Source organism: Centruroides vittatus, unplaced genomic scaffold (genome assembly GCF_030686945.1).
Source record: "Centruroides vittatus isolate TY-2023 unplaced genomic scaffold, ASM3068694v2 contig_726, whole genome shotgun sequence".
Taxonomy (NCBI): Eukaryota; Metazoa; Arthropoda; class Arachnida; order Scorpiones; family Buthidae; genus Centruroides; species Centruroides vittatus.
Genome location: NW_027122463.1, coordinates 82,225 through 102,588, shown reverse-complemented (window position 1 = coordinate 102,588; position 20,364 = coordinate 82,225). Strand labels below are relative to the sequence as shown.

The 20,364-nt window shown below is 29.5% G+C and overlaps 1 protein-coding gene across 1 annotated transcript; it reads left to right on the top strand.

Moving 5' to 3' along the window:
• The first annotated feature begins 3,941 nt into the window (after positions 1-3,941).
• LOC136980810 (sperm-specific sodium:proton exchanger-like) lies at positions 3,942-19,552 on the top strand. The gene is made up of 24 exons (XM_067276999.1): positions 3,942-4,046; positions 4,234-4,409; positions 5,716-5,970; positions 6,052-6,192; positions 6,271-6,658; positions 7,175-7,318; positions 7,392-7,563; positions 7,779-7,860; positions 7,934-8,112; positions 8,183-8,332; positions 8,404-8,498; positions 8,995-9,055; positions 9,134-9,409; positions 9,490-9,693; positions 9,758-9,943; positions 10,027-10,191; positions 15,635-15,760; positions 16,373-16,471; positions 16,553-16,732; positions 17,574-17,711; positions 17,801-17,998; positions 18,567-18,755; positions 18,826-18,999; positions 19,081-19,552. The coding sequence occupies exons 2-24, from the start codon at positions 4,280-4,282 to the stop codon at positions 19,237-19,239; spliced, it is 3,891 nt and encodes a 1,296-aa protein (XP_067133100.1). The 5' UTR covers positions 3,942-4,046; positions 4,234-4,279; the 3' UTR covers positions 19,240-19,552.
• Positions 19,553-20,364: the final 812 nt, after the last annotated feature.

Below are 20,364 nucleotides of genomic sequence, written 5' to 3'. Positions count from 1 at the left end.
GGACCGCCCCTGTTAATCCTACAATCATTCTGAAATGGCAATATAAATGCTAAGAGACCAAAATGAACTATATGCACAAGTTTATATTTATGTGATCTGTGTATTACAAATTGATTTTTTCAGTCTTAAATGCACTGAAGCCTTTTTAATCATACAGTAAGACCCCGCTTAAAGTTGCCTCGATTAACGCTGATTCAATATAACGCGGTCTGCTCGAAGCCTAAAAAAACGCTCAAAATTTACGCCGATTCAAATTAACGCGGCATTTCATTGATTCGTATATAATACGATTATTCCCGAACACGAACCAATCGGCAAAAGGTGGCAATTCATCGTAGCGCCGAACTTTCCTTATATCTATGTTTGTTTTGTGCAATTTTGGGGGGAAAAAAATATAACATCACGAATGCCATAGGCAATATCGACTTGGCTTGGTGAGAATTAACTGATAAATGCATGAACAGAGTGTGGAAGACATTATGGCTGGAAGTATCCAAGAATTCTCAACGAATAGAGCCTATCGCTGTATCGTTAGGTTAACCAAATTGTCAACCTAATCGATACAGCAGGACTAGGAGATGTAGACGAGCAGGATATTGGGGAGTTACTGCAGGTTTCTTGTTAGAGCCTTACTAATGACTACCTTCAAGAACTGGCAGAACAAGAAATTCATGTAGAACTGGAAAATTGTGACTGTGAAAACGAAGAACCCCAAAGAATTTCTCTACAGATTTCCTTAGTAAAAGTTTGGTAACGATAACCGAAATCGTCGATCAAATTGTAACGAATGATCCAGATTTTGAAAGGAGTGCAAAAGCAAAACGAGGCGTTTTGAATGCGATCTTCTGCTATCGACATTTGCTTAAGAAAAGAAAAGGAAAGAGACAAATGAAACTACAAGACTTTATGGCAAAAGACAAGAATTCCAGAAAAGCCAGGACCTTCGTCACAAAATATGAACTTTACATTTCTGTGTGCATATATTTATGTGTTACTTAACATATATTATTATGCAAATTAATATAAAAATAACTTAAAATTATAGTAAAATCTGTTTATTTCTGGTTGCGTGTTCCCCTTTCCCTATTTACCGTGTATTAAAATGACCTCGTTTAACACCGTTTCGTTTAGCGCTTTGTCGCCTAGGAACATTATACATATGGCTTCTTGATACGTTGGAACGTTGGAACATTAAACATATGGCACATCCCCCACGTTAAGCGGGGTCTTACTGTACATGCCTTGAGTTCGATTAAGCTCATAATGAGAACTGTCAGGAAGTGAGAAAAATAGATCCCGACATATCAGATCACACTTGAAAAATTTCTGAAGTTTCTGATAAACAAGATCTTCCAGAGATCCAGATAGAAGGCTTTATCACCTTTCTTCAGGCCGGCATTGCCATTAATTTAATGATTATTATATGAATCAAAACTAGTTTTTCACGGTTACTTTTTGTTTTAAAAAATGAAACGACGGCGGGGTGGTTGGGCTGGTAGCGACGTTGAAACAGAAATCTGCTGCACCACCCGAGGAGAAAACCGACGTCATTATCATCGGTTCCATGTTCGAGTCCGGCTTGAAAATTCAAAAATTTTATAGGCTGTTTGATTAGATTATATCAAACTTAATGGAGACCTCATGATGAGGAGTGGCGGATCCAGAAATATTATTAGAGGGTGGCTCAAAAATGAAAAATATCTGAATAATTATAAGGACTATTTATTAACAAGATGATTGTATTGCGGATGGTCCGATAAGCCATATTTGTCATCACAAATGTTTTTAAAAACCATGTTTTGAAGTTCGAACAAATATATTTTAAATTTTTATGTCATGGGGCCGCTGTCGCCCTCCGTGGACTCACCCCTGATGATGAGTGAAAAAATTATTGTTATTAAAAAACAGTTAAATCATCTTAACATAAAGGAATATCTTCATACGTAAAAGATATGTATTAAAAAATCTTAATAAATTATATTGTAAAGTCTAAGATATTATTAAAATTCAAATGTTTAGCTAGATACAATAGAATTTTGTTTATTAATAAACGAAAAATAGATAATTTGACACTATTATAAGCCATGCTTAAGTATCGAAGCATTAGTAACGAGGAAAGCTTTGAAAAATGCATGCCCTTTAAGAGGAGGGCCTTAACTCAGGCCCAGAAACAATGGCTACAAATTATTTACACTTCATTTTATGTATATTAAGAAAAACCTGTTTTTGTTGAATTTTATAATTTAAAAAGTATAATTTTCAGTTTTTACGCTTATTAAATACACTGTTTTTTTAATAAGATGGAGACATCACAAGGTAAGTGGAAAAGTTATCGCTGAAGAGCCCTATAACTATCCTAACGTCTTATCATTATTTTTAATCCATAAAATAATTTATTATTTTCAATAAATAAATGTTGTTATATTTTTTTCAATATTTAAGTTTTTAAAATATTTATTGATCGAAATTTTTAAGATATTTTATATCAATAAATTTATAAAGCTGTCTTCTCGTGATGGATTACAATTGTCAATTGTCTTGTCGTAACAATGATTTAATCATAGGTATATATGTCACTCTCATTTTATATGATACAGAACGAGTTTATTACATTTTATCACTAGAGTTTCTGTAATATATTCAGCAAAATTTACAATTTTCTTCGATTCTACTTAACATACAGAAACACACATTGTGTGTATCTTGAAATAAAATCAATGTTCTTGTTAAAAGCATAATTAAAATTAGAATTTATTGTTTTTTTTTTAGATTATAATAATTTTAAAATTATATTAAATGATTTTAAATTCAGATTAAATTGGTTCATAATTTTTAATAAGAACTGAAAATTTTCCTTGTTAAAACTGACACTAAATATTTTGTTTTGCTTATTGATGTATTTTTCTCACAGTTATAACATTAATTTAGTTATATAATGTATTTCGTAAATGTTTTACTACATATTACAAAATAAAAGAATTTTTTTTTTTAATTTTCTGATAAAATTATTCCTATCTTAATTCAAACTTCGCCCCTTCTTATAATATATCTTTTTAAATGTAATATATCTTAACTTTAAGACAAATGATTACGATAATATTTAATGTAATTTTTTTCCGGTGAAATTCTCTTTATTTATATTCTTTTGGTAATTTAAAATAATTTATGTAACATAATTATGATATCATTCGTAAATATTACTTACATTGATTTCAGATAACAAACTCGTAATCAATAATTTATTAATCAAACGATGCTAAAATTAATTCTAAATATAAACGTGATGCACTAATTATTATTGTGTTTAATTATATTTAACGTTTTCTGACATTCTCTATGTAAATTAGGCGTACTCTTCAACAAGACCATAAAGAACCATTGTGATCCTTCAGAAATTTCATATATTATCTGCATTTTAAATGATATTTAATCTTAAAATGATAATATATTTCCTATATAAGAGGTTTGTATAAAATTCCACAATAAAATTTACTATTGCAAGAGGTTTTTTTTTTTTTTTTTTAATTTACACGATGCAGCTTCTAGTTATATTGAGATTAAAGCTTCGAACATACTTGAAAAAAAAAAGAATTTATTTATTAATTGTTCTAAATAAAATCATGATAAGAGGTATTTTAATTATCACAGTAAACATGTAATCTGTTCCAAATCGATTTTAGATAACTAAAATAAAGCGTTATCGTAAATTATCTGGCGGCCTTTAGTGTAACCTATGCTCATAAACTATATACAGTAGTTAGGTAGAGCAGCTATATTATTCTACTAAATTAAAATTCATTTGTAAGCGTAAGCCATAATTAATGCTGCGTCAGAATGACCTTTTATCACATTTCAACACATATTTAACCCACAATGTGTTGCGACATTAATCAGGATTTAGTAATGGAAACGGATTCGAATTCCGATTTATTTTGAATCGATTCGAGTTTTTCGAATCGATAGGAATTGAAATTTAGAATAGAAACCTAATAATCTCTATAAAACTATGTAAATATAGAGTTTGAAAAGTTTTGGCTGATGTACAGGTGAATGAAATTATTCTTTATCTTATCTAACCTTGACTTAGAAATGAGGCGATAAGAATAAATAAATAGCATTCGAAAAAGATCCACACCGCCAAATCACAGTTTTTTTTATTTTTATGAGAAATATCAGGTTGTAAAACATATCTTGTAATTAAAATTAAAGGTTAGTATTGCTTAATTTTAACAGTTTTAAAAGGGAAGCTTGAAGAAATTGAAGAGTCTTTTGTTTCAAAATGTACAACTTTTCTGAATGGAATGATACCGTATGGAATGATACTGAATGGAATAATGTCACCAGCATTGTTCATCACAAGATGCAACCGTATAGTATCTTGTTTTTATTTGTCAGCATTGCTCTCGGAGGTGAGAATTTACTTTCATTATTTTTTAAATTTAAGTTTATTTTGTAATATTTGTAAATATGGCATTAATTATAACACACAAGCATTTTTTTTTATATTATTAAAGATTTTTGCAATTATAGCCATTATAATATTGAATAGTATAAATTATAATTATAACTGTTTCGGTTTACACAATTATAAATAAATACTAATAAAATTTATAATTATTAAAAACTTCCTCAAGTGTCAGATTAGCAAAACGTTTGAGATTTCAGCGTATTGATCAACTATTGAAATTGTATGACTACTGATTCTAGCTGTTTAATACTAATAAGAATTATTAACAGTAATTGAATATTCGAAGTGTTTCTCTCAAATATCCTATTATTTTAACTTAATTAAGTGTAATTCTGTAGAAGGATACTAAAATACAATATCAGAAAACTGAATTTTAAACACACACGTGAAAAATTTCGTAAGTTTAATTTGTTTGATTGATTACTCCTTGAGACAACACATCAAAACTATATGACAGGTCACAATTACCTCCGTTATGGGCGGGCCTGACCCGAGATCGGACAGCATGGATGAGAAACAATGCAACCCAATCGTATTGTTTACGATAAGTTAGAGTTGATTCGAAACAGAATCAATACTAGATAGGCTGACACCTTACCATGTCTTTAATTCACAAAACAATATTGTAAAAACTAACTTATATATATCAACTAAAGTTTTTAATCTTATCTCTACAAAAACATTTTGCACATTTTTATTCTTTATTTATTTGTTGCTTCTGTTTTTGAGAATTTCATTTACATGAATGTAATTATCTGCAATATGTTTCTACAAACAGAAATAATAAAATGATATTTAAATAAGTAATTAGTTGAAACATATTTAAATATTTATTTCTCTTTAAGTAACTAATTTAACTTATAAACATATTGAACTAAAAAATTGTAATATTTCTACATTTAACACTATATTTATTGGATACTTCTCAATTTAATTTATATAAATTGAACTGAGAAGTATGCTAATCAATAACTGTACTCTTCTATAATTTTTTTTTTATTTTTTATAAATAAAATTCTGCATGAAAATAAGTAAAAATAATTAATTATAATAACTAAAATAACTTATTTAAATTATTGGAAATATAAAATTTTAATTTCATCATAAATACAGGATTAATTTAATGGATAACTATCTTACAAAACTAATAAAACATATAAAAGCATCAATAATAATAAATACTTTAAAAAACTAATGAAATCTAAAAATTTACTTTTAAATATATTGAATTTTCAATACATTTCCAGCTCTAGTGCGATTTTTATTGAAGAAAATTCGTCTGCCTTACACAGTTGTATTATTAGTTTGCGGTGCTCTGTTTGGTTTGGCTTCCTCCAAATTCTCCAGCCTCGAAAAATACACGCAGATTACAAGAATAGATCCTCACGTTATTCTGCACGTCTTTTTACCCATCCTCATCTTCGAATCTGCTTTCGCTCTCGATGCTCATACTTTTCTAAGATGTTTCGCTCAATGTCTAATCCTCTCTGTTCCTGGATTGAGTAAGTCTCTCATTCGTTTATTTATCTATTTCGAAAAATTAGTTAGTTCAGTTAAAGATAATGAATTACTGTGTCTTTCAGTTGTTTCTTCTGCATTAACTGCCGTGTTATCTTATAAAATATTTTCCGAATATCAGTGGAATTGGGCCACTTCTTTTCTTTTTGGCTCCATTCTCAGTGCTACAGATCCCGTTGCTGTAGTAGCGTTGCTTCGAGAGTTGGGTAAGTTTTATATTGTTTATATTTATAATATAAAAGTACAAAGACTATCGAGTTTTTATTTTATTTTATTTGTTATAGGAGCATCGAAATCGTTATCCACTATTATCGAAGGTGAATCGTTACTAAACGATGGTTCTGCAATTGTAGCGTACGACATCTTAAGAGAATTAGTAGTACCAGGAACTACTGTAACAGCTACGCAGATTTTCTTGAAATTTTGTCAGATTGCTTTAGGTGGACCAGCGCTTGGTTTTACAGTCGGAAAATTAGCAGTGTTCTGCCTTTCGCATATATTTAACGATGCCGTTATTGAAATCACAGTAACGTTAAGCGCTGCATATTTGACATACTACCTTGCAGAAGTTGTGTTACATGTTTCTGGAGTCTTGGCAGTTGTCATTTTGGGTGTTGTTATAAGTGCTGATGAAGCTAGTATTAGCCCCGAAGTTGAAGTATTTGTTCACAGGTAAATCTTTTAAATCATTTTTACATATTCTAGTTATGATATAGTTCAAATTCATATTTTATAAAATTAAATTATAACAATTCTAACATTTCGACGAGTGTTATTATTATTATTATTATTATTTTACTCTCTTCGCTCTGGAGACATTGTGGGCCTTTTTTGCATGCTTATCAATGGGTTCTACATGGCTAATAATAGGTTCAAGTGGTGAAGGATAGGATCCAACATATTCGGAACAGACCCCCCCCCGTGAACAATTGTTGGGTTTGCTCGCCTCGGGAACTCGATCCCAGAACTTTTATGTTTACCATTTAGTGGGTCTGAGATTGCTTGAAGAAACAAAGGACGCCTCGATACTACATGCATAACATTCTTGAAATATACTACAAGCCTACTATATTATGTTCCTAGCGTTAGATTTAAAATATAAATTGTATAAATTGCTTAAAATATATTTGTAAAATTACGGTAAAATTCATTAAAATTGTCTAAACACGTTTCTCTTAAATTTTACAGATTTTGGGAGATGCTATCTTACTTAGCAAACACGGTAATTTTTATAGTAGTAGGTCTAGTTATAACGGAAAGAGCAGCAAGTCACATAGAAGAACAAGATTGGTTTCATATTATAGTGACATATATTGGCGCTACAGTTTTTAGGTATGTAACCTTCATTATAATTTATAATTTTTCAAAGTAGACATGTTATAAATCAATGTCTGTTTTTATTTAGGTTAGTAATGATAGTGCTGTTCAGCCCTGTGCTCTCTAGACTCGGTTACGGATTAAAATGGCAAGAAGTAATAGTTATGACTTGGGGAGGTCTTAGAGGGGCAGTTGGTCTAGCTCTAGCCCTCTTAGTAGCGCAACAAGAAGGCATAGACCCAGAATTAGTCGGGCATAAGGTAAATATTTATATCCGTGACATGTCTAAATTATAAATTATATCATAAATTATTCTGCAATTTGTTTTACTTCAGTAACATTATCTCGAGCAACCATACTTTACTTTGTCTTATCTAATGACAAACTTGATAATGTTTTTGTTTTAATTCATACGATTATTATTTGGGATTTGATACCCTTTATATTAAGAAAAATGCATGATTTTTGAAATTAGATCCTAATACATGTTGCTGGAATCGTGACATTGACTCTACTGTTTAATGCTACCACTATCAAGCCTTTGTTGAAATTGTTAGGTAAGATGATTTAAGGGAATAACATAACAGTGAATGGCAATAAATTAAACGTAAATTTCATTTTCTTTTATAGGTATGAGTGACATTTCGTACATTACACGATGCAATATGGCTATTGCTGTACAACATTTGAAGGAAGTGAGAGAAAATTCATTACACGCTCAGAGAAATGCACCGCTTGTCGCTGATGCCGACTGGAAATTTATTGAGAAGTTTACGATTATCGAAGATCCTTATGGAAGAGTTACTAAGGTAATATAAAATATGAAAGGTTAGTTTTTTCTGCAGGTTGGATAACAGTTAAGAATAATTCTATTTGCAGAAGGACGAGGATAAAGATACAACGGCCTTTACTCCCTTGAGACAAAGTATGTGTCCTGACTGTAATAATTCTCACGTAGTAGAGCCTAGTGCTAAAGAGCTTGAAGAAATGAGTAAAGAAGCCAATTTGAGAATGTTAGCTGCTCAGAAAGTAAACATAATAAAAATAATTTATAATTTAAAAAATTGTTTAAACCATTTTTAAATAAAGTAATTTTACAGGTAAGTTATTGGAGACAGTTCGATCACGGTTTATTAGGACAGGATACAGTTCGTGCTCTTGTTGGAGCCGCTGATGTTGCTGCCGATAAAGGAGGGTAAGAATGTGAATTAATTTTGTATATTTTAAAAATAGTTAAAGTTAGCATAATAAAATTATTTCACAATAAATTGAAAAATAAATTTTAAGTATGATGCAAAGAAGTGATAAAAAAAATGTATTTATCATTCTACTAAATCATTTGTGACAAACAAGAAATTTTTCGAAAAACAGAAATACTACAGTTACAAATCTTTTTGTTTAACCTTTGTTATTCATAAATGATCATATATTATCCTTTCTAGACGTATCTAATCCGAGTTGTCATGAATGATTAAATTTTCCTCTTCAAATTTTGATAAGTTTTACACCTCTTCCATTCAGATTTATGAATTTAAATCTCTTTAAGAATTATTAAAAGACGGAAGTAATCGTTAATTATAAAAAATATATTAAATGTAATGCAGTTTGAATCACTTCTAATAAAGAAATATGTCTTGAAATGTAATGTTTTCATAAATTTAGTTAACTGAAAATTAATTAATTTTTTTAAGGCATTTATCCGTAGAAGACTTGAGATATCATTGGCAAATTAATGGCATATATACCTGTTTGGTAAACATAAATCTATTTTTATTTCAAATTTTAACACTTAAACTCATTCTCTAATAAATAATTTGAATTGTATTATAGATTAAACTCTTAAGACATCGCATTAAACCCCGAAATCAAACGCAGTCCGAAAGAAAGCATATAAAGGAATATCGCAGACATCTTAATAAATTGGTGACAAGTCATATCTTTCAGACATTTGTGTATTTGGTTCTATTCTTTAATGTTATCTTGATAATTATGGAAATAATATCGTATGCCAATCCACAAAGTGTTAAATTCAGTTTAGGAATAAGTGAATTAAGATTTATTAATTGTGGTTTCGTTGCTTTCTATGTTTTGGAGATGCTCTTGAAGGTAAACAGAAGTTCTTAGATAGGTTCTTTAGAAAGTTGTTCACAGAACAAAACGTTAAAAGATGAAATGTCTTGTTATAGGTTATCGGTTTGGGATTTTGGAACTATTGGAACAGCCATTGGAACAAATTCGATTTTATAATATTAATTCTCCAATTCGTCGATGTGCTCATAGATATATGTTTCCATTACTGTCAATGGTATGATACTCGCTCCACGACTTACCTTATTGTATCAAGAAGTTTTAGACTCATTAGAATCACAAGAATGTTCAGAATATTCAAGGTGAGTGAGTTATCTTGTCTTCTCTAGTGTTTATTCAACCTCGACTGATGTTAACCTTTCCCAGTGTTTGATAAATGGCCTTGCTAACTTCGTGGACGGTCGCATTAACGTGCAGTTATACGCCGGATTTGATATATGTTGTGGGTTTTTAATTGGCCAAGAAGAAGTAATGAAAGTGTTAGACTCCATATCTAGCTATCCACCCATTACTAATCAGTTGAAGAAGATTTGTGAAGAAACTAGACTGCAAGTACGTCTTTGCTCTCCGGATGATTTATATCAGGGTTTTATACTATATCTCGTAAATTATCTTCAATTTGTTTGCTTCTGTAGATTTTAAAAGAACTTTCTCAACTGCAAGAAGAACATCCGGGTGTTGCTGTTGCTGTTAAAACTCGTCATGCTTCTCGACAGACTCTTAATAACGTTAGAACGGAATTAAACGAATTAAAAGAATTAGGTCTTCTTGAAGATGGAGTTTATAATAAATTAAATTCAGTAAGTAAACTTAAATTTTTAATAGTTAAGATTTAGTTATATCGAATGAAATTGCATTAAATTTAATTAATGCAATAACAATAAAAAATATTCGCTACGTCGGTGTGTGTCTGACTGTAAACATGAAAATTGTAAAAACTAATCGGATAATTTATTCTACTCCTATGCAATAATAAAGTTTTCACACTTTAATATGTTTATGTTAAAATTTAAAGTTTATCACAGATAATTTAATTAGTTTATATATCCCATGGGAATAAAAGAATAAAAATCATTTACTAAATTACTTTAATATTTATTTTAATATATTTAACAAAACATTTTGTTTTGTAAACTTTATTATTATTATTTTTTTTAAGATAAAACTCAGTTAGGAAAAAATAAGGCTAATATTTGAAGAAATATTTCTAATGTAGCGTTATATTATTGTAACTATAACACTATTATTTATCGTTATACAAACAATGGAAAGCAATATAGGAAATGTTTAGCTTTGGCAGAAAGCCAGCAATAACTTTAAGAAGGTATAATATTACCTCACTATGTAATTAATAAAGATGAAAGATGGCAGAGATCAAACAAGGTATAAAAAATACAATTATCTAGAGAAGTAAGATTACGGATTACTTGATAAGAAATTATGACAGATTAATTGTCTTTGGAATATTCTTCCTCTTCTTAAAAACAATAAGCTAAAAAAACCTGATTCCTGTTTATAAAAAGTGAGATAATATTAATCGCACGATTAATAATTCTTAAATTCACCATTACAGAATTTAAATTTGAATTTCTGAAATTTTAATGTAGTTACATAAATTGGAAAATTTTTATTTTTTTTTCTACTGAAAATTCTTGATTTTATAAGCAAATTTTTATTTATTTTTAAGCCAATTTTTACTTCAGAATAATTATAAAATCTTTATACGTCTTTAATTAGTCTGGATGGACACACAATAGAATTACTATGTAAACAACGTAAGAAAGCTTAGTTGTTAAAGTCTTACACATTTTACAAAGGTTATGAGCTTCAATTCAGCCAGCCATAAAATATGGTTAAGCTTTTCTTCCAATGTCACCAATTCTAGTCGATTAAAGGATCTGATAAGTAATTAAAATTAATTAATAGAAAATTAACAACGTTAATATATAATAAATTTTAGGAATTAAACGTTTATATATAATTTGTGCTATATCTCTCTTACGTCATATCATTTAAAGTTATTAAAGTGTAATTATTCTGTGTTTTTATATACATATAAAAACAAACCTGTTTTATGTAGACTATTTAATTTTTTTACATATATTTACGTAATGGATTTGCTTAAAAATAAGCGAAAATTTATTTATAAACTTAAGAACTTAAAAATATCACTGTCATCAAATTGTAAGTTTATATAATTTGTACTAAGAGAAACGTAATTTAAATTACAAACACAAATATTAATTGTAATCTTACCCAGGCGTGGGCATTCTGCGACACTCCGTGTTTATTTCTATGGCCCACAACTATCGAGATCCTTAAACGTATTTTCATGTCATAAGTAATTTACTACAAGTCTATGTGTCCATTGAGCGAACATCTTATGTCTATAAACGATAAATTTGATTACTTATCCATGATACTTATGTTTTCCTTACAAATTAGTAAACTTGGCAATGTGAGCTAACTGTTAATTTTAATTAACGAGTTTAATTAATGAAGTTGCAGCATATAAAATTCTCCAAATATTGAAAGACTGATCAAAATGTTGCAAACGTAAAACTCCCACTAAAAATTAAGTATAAATTTAATTTGTCTTAAATTTTTTGTTTAAAATTTTGAATGAATAAAATGTGATGAAATTTTTATTGCTTATATTACAATTTGATTGTATCATGGCAAAAAAATGCTATTTTCCGTGGAACGTTGGTACAATTTAAAGGAACTTTTGATACCTTGCCTGGACACATGCGGCGATATAGTTGGACGTACAGTATGCTATTATATAACAGATTGTCTAATGTTGCAATTGCCGCTTCAGATCCTTCATGCTCGTAGATCCGAAGATGGCATCCTACGAATGCTCAATGGGTAATCAATCCGAAGATCGGACAGGTGAAGGAAGCGTGACACCTGACGGAGACATCCCTAAGCAACCTTGACTGTTTTGTGGAGAGCATTACCTTGTTGAAAAAATGGTTGTTTGCTGCACCTTTGTCAAAGGCAACATGTGGGCACAGGATTTTCTGAACGTACAGCTGTATCGTCAATAGCCTTCGCATCGCCACTAGAGGTGATCGACTCTCATAAGAGATGGCTTTTCATACCAACAAATTAGTACTGGGACAGTTTGCCCCACAATAGTAAAAAACGAAATTTTCAAAACAGAAGTGGGAATCGTTACCACAGATGATACGCTGCCAATTCGTTGCAATCCGTGATTTTCTGTCACGACACCGCTACAAATGAAACCGACGATGTTGGGATGATAATAGAAGGATGCGTAACAGTTGCTAATGCATGCAAATTTGCCTCTGCTAGCCATCTTCCAATGGCTAGAAAGTGACAGGGTTCTGTAGTAAGGCTCCTATCTATCTCTGAATGGTGGACAAAGACGTCGTTGCATCAAGATATTGGTAAAACGATTATTTGTCCTGGTGGTCAGTCTGGGCATCCAGAGCGGCAGAGTCTGTTCAATGTGTATGTGTTCCTGACGCATCAATTTCCCCTCACTTCCGTGCAGTCAGGTCAGAACGGCCCAGATAAATTAGGAAATTCGGCGAAACGGTTCTTGCTTCTCTGAATCCGATGTTATGGTCTTTGTCAAACTCCGTCAGCTGTACGTAATGTCTTTGACTGCGTCGTGCAAGTATACTTGACATTTGAAGACCTCCAAACAATAGGTAGATCCTACATTGAAAATTCTGAACACAGTGAGCCTCTGCGAACCTTTTTATTTGATACTGGTGTAGCAATTTTAAGGCAACTTGGTGGCATTATCTGTCCTGCAATCTTGTCTACATGCAAGTTTTGCATGTAGACAAGTTGTGAGTGTAGCTAATCATTATAACTTGTGTATTGAAAAAGAAAGATATAATCTTCAGCAATTTCTGCAAAGTTTCTAAATTTTTGAATAAGAGTGGTTCAGTCTTTAGAATCTTTTTAAGGTTCTATTAACGTTACGTAAACTAAGAACACAGCATTTAGTATAGAAAATTCATGTAAATTTTCTGTACTAAAATTTTAAAAATTTCATGCACTTTTATAAAAAATATTATTTGAAATATTTATGATGTAATTAAATGGCTGGATTTGTTTTTAAACAAATAATTATCAATGATTAAATATATAATATCCTTTTATATTTATTGTATAGGCCTAATTATAAAAGTTTTCCTTTAATATCACAATTTATTTCCTATTATAAAATTTATATTTTTATATACTCAAATTTTATGTATCAGTAAAGCATAATTACATCGTTTTTCGTGTTCATATAGCATAAATTAATTAAGATTAATTTAAACAAACTTGATGTATATAAGTAGAGCCTTCATATATTATTCATCATTGTTAAGTTCGCTCCAACTGAGCGTAATAAACACATAATTTAATATTTAAAAAAAAGGTGTCGAAATAGGAAAAAAAATTTAAATAAATTTAACAAAAATTTGACGATATAATCGACTCATTTATCATCCTTATAAATTTGTTAAAGGCCATACAAATACATTATAAAACTTTCCGCTTTGAGTATTATAATCTAAATTGACATAGCGCAAGAGGCGTACTTAATCTTAAGTCCACAGATCCAAGCTTAACTTAATATAGAATTATGGTCGAAGGTTTATCTATGTAGTAAAGTGACTTTCATTTTCTAACACGACATCACTTCTCCTTTAACGTATAACATTGAATATTTAACATACAAATGGAGGCAACGACCCAATAGTTTTGCGCTTCTCTTATTATTTTAAATCCCACCAAGCACTTAAATTTCTGTCTGGGAGCCAGATTAAATGTTTTAAATAAAACTTTTAATATTACAAAACTTTTTTACCGAGTTTTAATGAGTTTTGAGCTATTTTTAAGCGCTTAAATTTTACCTTTGTTTAAGCTGTTTTCGACAATTTTTAATGCTTTTAACGTATTTAGTTATGCATTTCTTGGCATATCTTTGTTTCTAATTTCATTTTTTAAAGTTTTTATTCACGTTAACGCTTCCGCCATCCCACTTATCTGCTCATTTTTTAGTGTCGTTCCCCTCTTTCTACTACCTTAATGAACCTTCTAAGGGGTAACATTTCCCTGTGATCTTATCTTGATGCGTCGTAAATAAAATTTATTACCTATTACTTTGTCTTTTCACGATATCATCTTTAATTGTCTAAACATATCATTGCTTCTTTGTATGCTATGTGTTAGATACAAAGGAGTGAGAATGACTTCTTTGTTAGGTGATGGTGACAGAAACTAATCAACTGTTACAACAGATTATTTATAGAAATAAATGAAAAATAATACTTTTAACTTTAAATAATTATAAAATATTTTTACTCATTTTATAATTTAATAAATATTTAGTAAAATAATACATTTAAATGTTTATAAATAGTGCTTCTATCTATGAGTCAGTTAAAGCAAATATTAAATTTCATTTTGATAATTATATATTATTTTATGTTATTAAAAGTAATTTTTGTAATATAAAAGAGTCTTTATTTTTAGTTTTTGTAGAAATATGTCATTAATTAAATTTAAATTTCGATTATATTTTCCCACATCATTTAGCATTTTTTCCCAAGAGATAAAAGCGACGCGATGTCGTGTTGTAATATTTTAAGTTTGTAAAGCTATTAATATCAATTAATGATTATATTTAACTAACTAAATTAGTAAATGTCTCTAGAGAATGGCGACATTTTTCTATCAGAGTCATTCTTGTAAAATGGCGAGAAGTAATCGTAATATTACGTCTCCTTCATCCCTCGCGGAAAGGGTAATTGCACGACGCGACGCGACTTGGCGAGAGATTTCTTTATAATAATGGTTAAAATTTCGGGTTTTTTTTAACGTATTCATCTTTCGCTTTCACTAATGTAAAGTTAAACGTGTATTCTGTAACTGAGTAAGTCGTGTCAATAGTTCTCGTGGGAAGGGGAGCGATACGATTTTGCGAGAGTTTTCTCTCGCGCGATAAGAAAGAAAGCGAGATTTTCTTTCGCTTTCTTTCTAGAGTGTAGAAGAGAGATTTTGCGATTGATAAAATCGCATGGCGTTAATATATTTTTTCAGAATTAACGATGCAAATGCGAGTTGTTTTGTTAAGAGAAGTGCTTAAGAAAGAAAAAAGAAAAACATATTTAAATTCGACCATATATTAAATTCAGTCATTTTACCTATTAATTTTGCCATTTTTTCTGGAACTTTGAATTAAAGAATTTTCTTTCTTTTGGAAACTAGATAATTGAGAAACGAATGAAAAAATTACTAAATGCACCTACGAGTATGCTTCCTGCACCACCCATTGAGTTATTAAAGAACGTCGATTGGATCGCCGGGAATGAAGCAGTTTTTAATTTTATCGTGGTAATATTATTAATACATATATATTTTAATAAAAATACGAAAACATTATATATAAATTTTAATTATTATTTTCTCGGTGATATCAGGAAAGTCTTTATGAAAAGTTTTCAATATAGCGTTGTTAGTTGCATGACATATTATAGGGCAAGATCAAAGGATATTTTGCTACTTTCAATTTTAAATGCATGAAATTGAAATTAAAAAAAATAATATATTTATATATAATTTTTTGTTTTTTATTTAAACTTATCCATTTTTGTAAAATCAGGTTAGTAATTACTATGTTAAAAATAAATTTTGTGTAGGCTTATTTAGAACTTTACCTAATTTAAATTGCTTAATATAGTCATAAATTAAGAAATAAGGCAACGATATTTATAAATTATAGGTTTTAAAATACATTTTATAAATATTTTTCCTAATTTTAAACGAAATTATATAACAATTACACTATTAATTACTAATTTTCTGCGTAAAGAGTCATAGAACATCAAGATTTATAAACCTAAAGATTTTTTATATAGTGAATTTAAAATTATATATTAAATGAAATTAACTAATTCCTTATAAAATTTATAAATTTATAACAGTTTATAATTAATTAATTTCCAGGAAAGAGCAGAAGTCATTTGTTTTTCCAAAGGATGCACTATAGAGGAAGCTGGAGACGAACCTTCGGGAATTTACGTTATAACCGTCGGTCTCGTAAAGGTTGTTAATCTTATTACTGTTAATAGCATTTATTTTAAAATGCATAATGCGTAATGTTCTTATTTCTAAATATATTTTAAGGTTGTCGGAAGAATCGAACCAACTCAAGATGGAAGTTTATTAAACGTCGATTCTTTCCATTGGTTTCCGAATCAGCAAGAACTAGAGGACTATCTGACAGTGGGTAAACTATTAGGAGAATTAGGAATTTTGACAGGGAAGCCAAGGAGCACTTCGGCAATAGCTGATACTGAAGTGCAGGTCAGTAACTAATAAATTTACAAGTTTACTACAATAAAGTTATACAACGGAAGCTTATATTTTAATGTAATTAAATGTTGTAATTAGTAATTCTAGCTGCGATTTTAATAAACCATCATAGTAATTTATTTAATAAGGAATTTATAATAAAGATAGGCTATAATTGTTAAAATAATTTAAAAATTTCATAATTAAATAAAAACAAAAAATTCTTTAAAATATGGCAAAGAACAATTTATGTTATGTGTTATTCATTTTAAAAACTTTAATCTTAATTCGTCGAAAATTTATTAATTAAAAAAATATTTTAAATAATAGTTCTGATGATATCTTTTAATTTATGATATTATTAATGATATCAAGGTTATGAAAAAGTGTTAAATTTATTAGGGAAAAAAGAACTAATAAGGTCATAATTATTAAAAAACTCAATAAAAAAAACGTCTGAAATCTCTTTTCAGATGTGAATTTTTTAATCTTAGTTTCTCATCATACATCATAATTTTGAATTTATTAAATTTAATAACCGAACTTAATATATCTTAACAATTATAATAAGCTGTTATATATTGCACTTGATCATTAACGTACCGGATTTTCGAACAGTTTCGGGTGGGCCTAAATATAAAAACATCCTGTCTACTTTTTTTTTTATCTTATATCTGTTCTGCAGATAATTATAACTACGTACATAATTATCAGAATCCATGTAAAAGCCGACAAAACTCCATCTCTTAATCTAATTTATAGATTAATGAAAATAGTGCTTTCGCTTAATGATGCCGACTAGAAGAATTTTAAGCTGTTTTAAATTTATGCTAGATGTTATCTTAACCCTCAGGCGTTCTACATATCTTATAAAGACATGATGGAAGCACTTAAAACCTTCAGGGATGACCCGAGTTTAGAGTATAAAATATGGAGAAGTTGTTCCTTAAGGATCGCCAAACACGTTTTGAGGAATCATCCGGATTTTCAGGTTATTTCTTTATCATTTAAAAAAAAAAAATCTTTCTATAAATCTAAAAAATGTGTTGGTGATTTTATAAATTATCATATCCCCGATAGGAATGGTCTTGTAGCAGAATACTGATGCACTTGTCAAGAGCGTATGTCCCTGATACTAGAAAACTGAACACACTGGATTTGGCATCTGACGTAGAAGATGTCATATTGGTACAGGGCATGGCTTCCGATCCACAGACAAATGAACTGTACAAAGGAGTGTGTTACATACCTTGTACTGTCAGGACATTAATCTTTCCGGTAAGCAAAATATGCCAAGTTATATCGTTTTCTCTTTTTGATTCCTGATGATAAACTGAGGTTGTGAATACAGTAGATGATGAATAAACCCACCGAAGATGCTAAATATTGTATAACGCGAATGGTTAGTTACTCAGAATAAGCGTCAAGGATCTAGTTTCTGGTATAATAAATATGTTTTTTAGCGGGATGAGATATTTAATGATTAATCGAACCTAATTCATCGATCAAAACGATGAATAAAACATAAAATTAAGTTTAATTTTACAGGACAACCTAATTACAGGTTAGATTTGTTAAGCTGAATAGAAATAATTGAGTATGTTTAAAACTTTAAACTCTTGTATATTTAAATGATTTAACGTTCTATTGAAAATGATTTATTACTTAATTAATTAAATTAATTTGTTTTATGTTGTTTTGCAAGATTATAATAGTGGAATTTTAATTATGATTAATAGTTTAATCTACATATTTTAGGACCTCTCCATGATTTTAAAGTGAAATTCTATAGATTAACCTTATGTACTAGGAATTATTAATGACATGTTTTGTTTCCAAATTTTAGCAAGATTGCAAGGTGAAACCATTGATAGTACTGATTGGAAACGTAGATTACACATTAGACCCGAATCTTGATTGGTCGGGTGGTACCGAAGCTAAATTAAATCAAGTTCAAAACAAGACATACGTTATCACTAAGAGCAGAAGGCGCCCATCTTCTAGACCATGGACGGTCAGATCACCATCGGAATGGGTACATATAATAACCATTTAAAATTAATTAGTATATTTTAAATAATAATTCACTGTATCAATAATTACAGAGCATGCCCGAACCTATTTCTGAAGAAATTAGACAGAGGTTTAATTTCCGTTTAAGGGCAAATTCAGCTGATCCTAGTGAAAACGAAAGGGCTAAAAGTAATCCTGTATATAGAATGTTATCGTTACCAATTACTTATGACAATCCTGCATTTACAACCAGCGAAGATCGTCACGTAATCTAAGTTTTGATTTAAATATTATACAACTTATATTAAGGAATTTTGTATTAAAACAATGTATTTTCGATTTTTTAGAATGATCAAGAGGAAACAACAGAGAATATTCTTTTTGGTACGATTAATGAAGAACAACCAATCGAAGAAGTTACAATTGATATGCAACATCAAAACACAGTCAACGAAACACAGAATTCGGGACGTAAATTTTTAAAATTTAGAACTAAAGAAAAGTGACATACAAAATCTTAAGACATTTTTGTACATAGGATATACAAAATACAGTAATTTTATTTTAAAGATGCTACTGTAAGAACGTTTCTCATCGAGTCAAATAGCTCTTGAAAATATGATCTGTTTACTTCGTCTTTTTAAATATAACAAGTTCAAGAAGGAGGAACTTCGAATCTAAATAATCTACCCGAAAATATTTGAATAAAATAAATAATACACGACCGTAGAATGTAAAAGATTACCTACATTCCGCATTGGACGAGATCAAGTAAAATGATTCCGAACACCTAAAATTGCATAAAATTTGCTGTAAAAATCAAATTATAAATCCCTGTAGCAATTCTTAGAAATTTCTTACATGCCCTAAAACTTCAAATCATTCAATTTTTATTAAAATCAAATTTGCATGTAAATTGACGTTTACAAGTCGGCTCAACTGAAGATGAGTGGAAGTTAAAAATAAAAAAAAAAACATTAAATTAAAAAGATCATTTTTGTCTGCTTGTCTTTATTAATTAATCGATATTCATCATTACAGACTTTATAAAAACAGTTATAAAGTAGATGGCCTTGATATGCCTCTTATGTCAAAAACTCCACCCCATAGAAAACTAATTTGGGTCACTTCCAAGGATTTCTATTCAATATTTGTTTCGCTAGTTGCATTATTATTTATTTCTTTCTTTAACTTCCCGTTATAATTTAATATAAGATTAATTTTTATCAATAGAAGCGCTTTGTTCGGCATCTTTCTTTGTCGAATTTTTTCTTTACAGGGTTCGATAAAGAATTTAGTATTGTAGTAGTAGTAGTAGTAGCACATTGATGCAATCGGAGCATGAAAGATTCGATGCTGATTTAGCAGCTATAAAAGTCTATAATGTACTTCTTTGTTCCCTATGACTTTAGTTAATGGTCTTTCATTAAACGAGGGGGAAAAAATATTAGTACTATAGTAGTAGTAAGAGGTCGAAATCGCTTGCTGAAAATACTGATAATGTAGTGTAAATGTACAGATTTATTATTGCGATATTGTAGATGTGGGAATGATTTATTATGTCAGATTGTAGCGTGTAATTATTGAGTTATTATTGTAGTGGTAAATAATTACTTTGCTACGCAGTATCG

Excerpts from the sequence above, each read along its gene's own strand:
- LOC136980810 (XM_067276999.1), top strand. The coding sequence starts at position 4,280 with ATGTACAACTTTTCTGAATGGAATGATACCGTATGGAATGATACTGAA. Across the intron at positions 7,564-7,778 it reads CAGAATTAGTCGGGCATAAG|ATCCTAATACATGTTGCTGG; the intron begins GTAAATATTTAT and ends TTTTGAAATTAG. Across the intron at positions 8,499-8,994 it reads GTTGCTGCCGATAAAGGAGG|GCATTTATCCGTAGAAGACT; the intron begins GTAAGAATGTGA and ends AATTTTTTTAAG.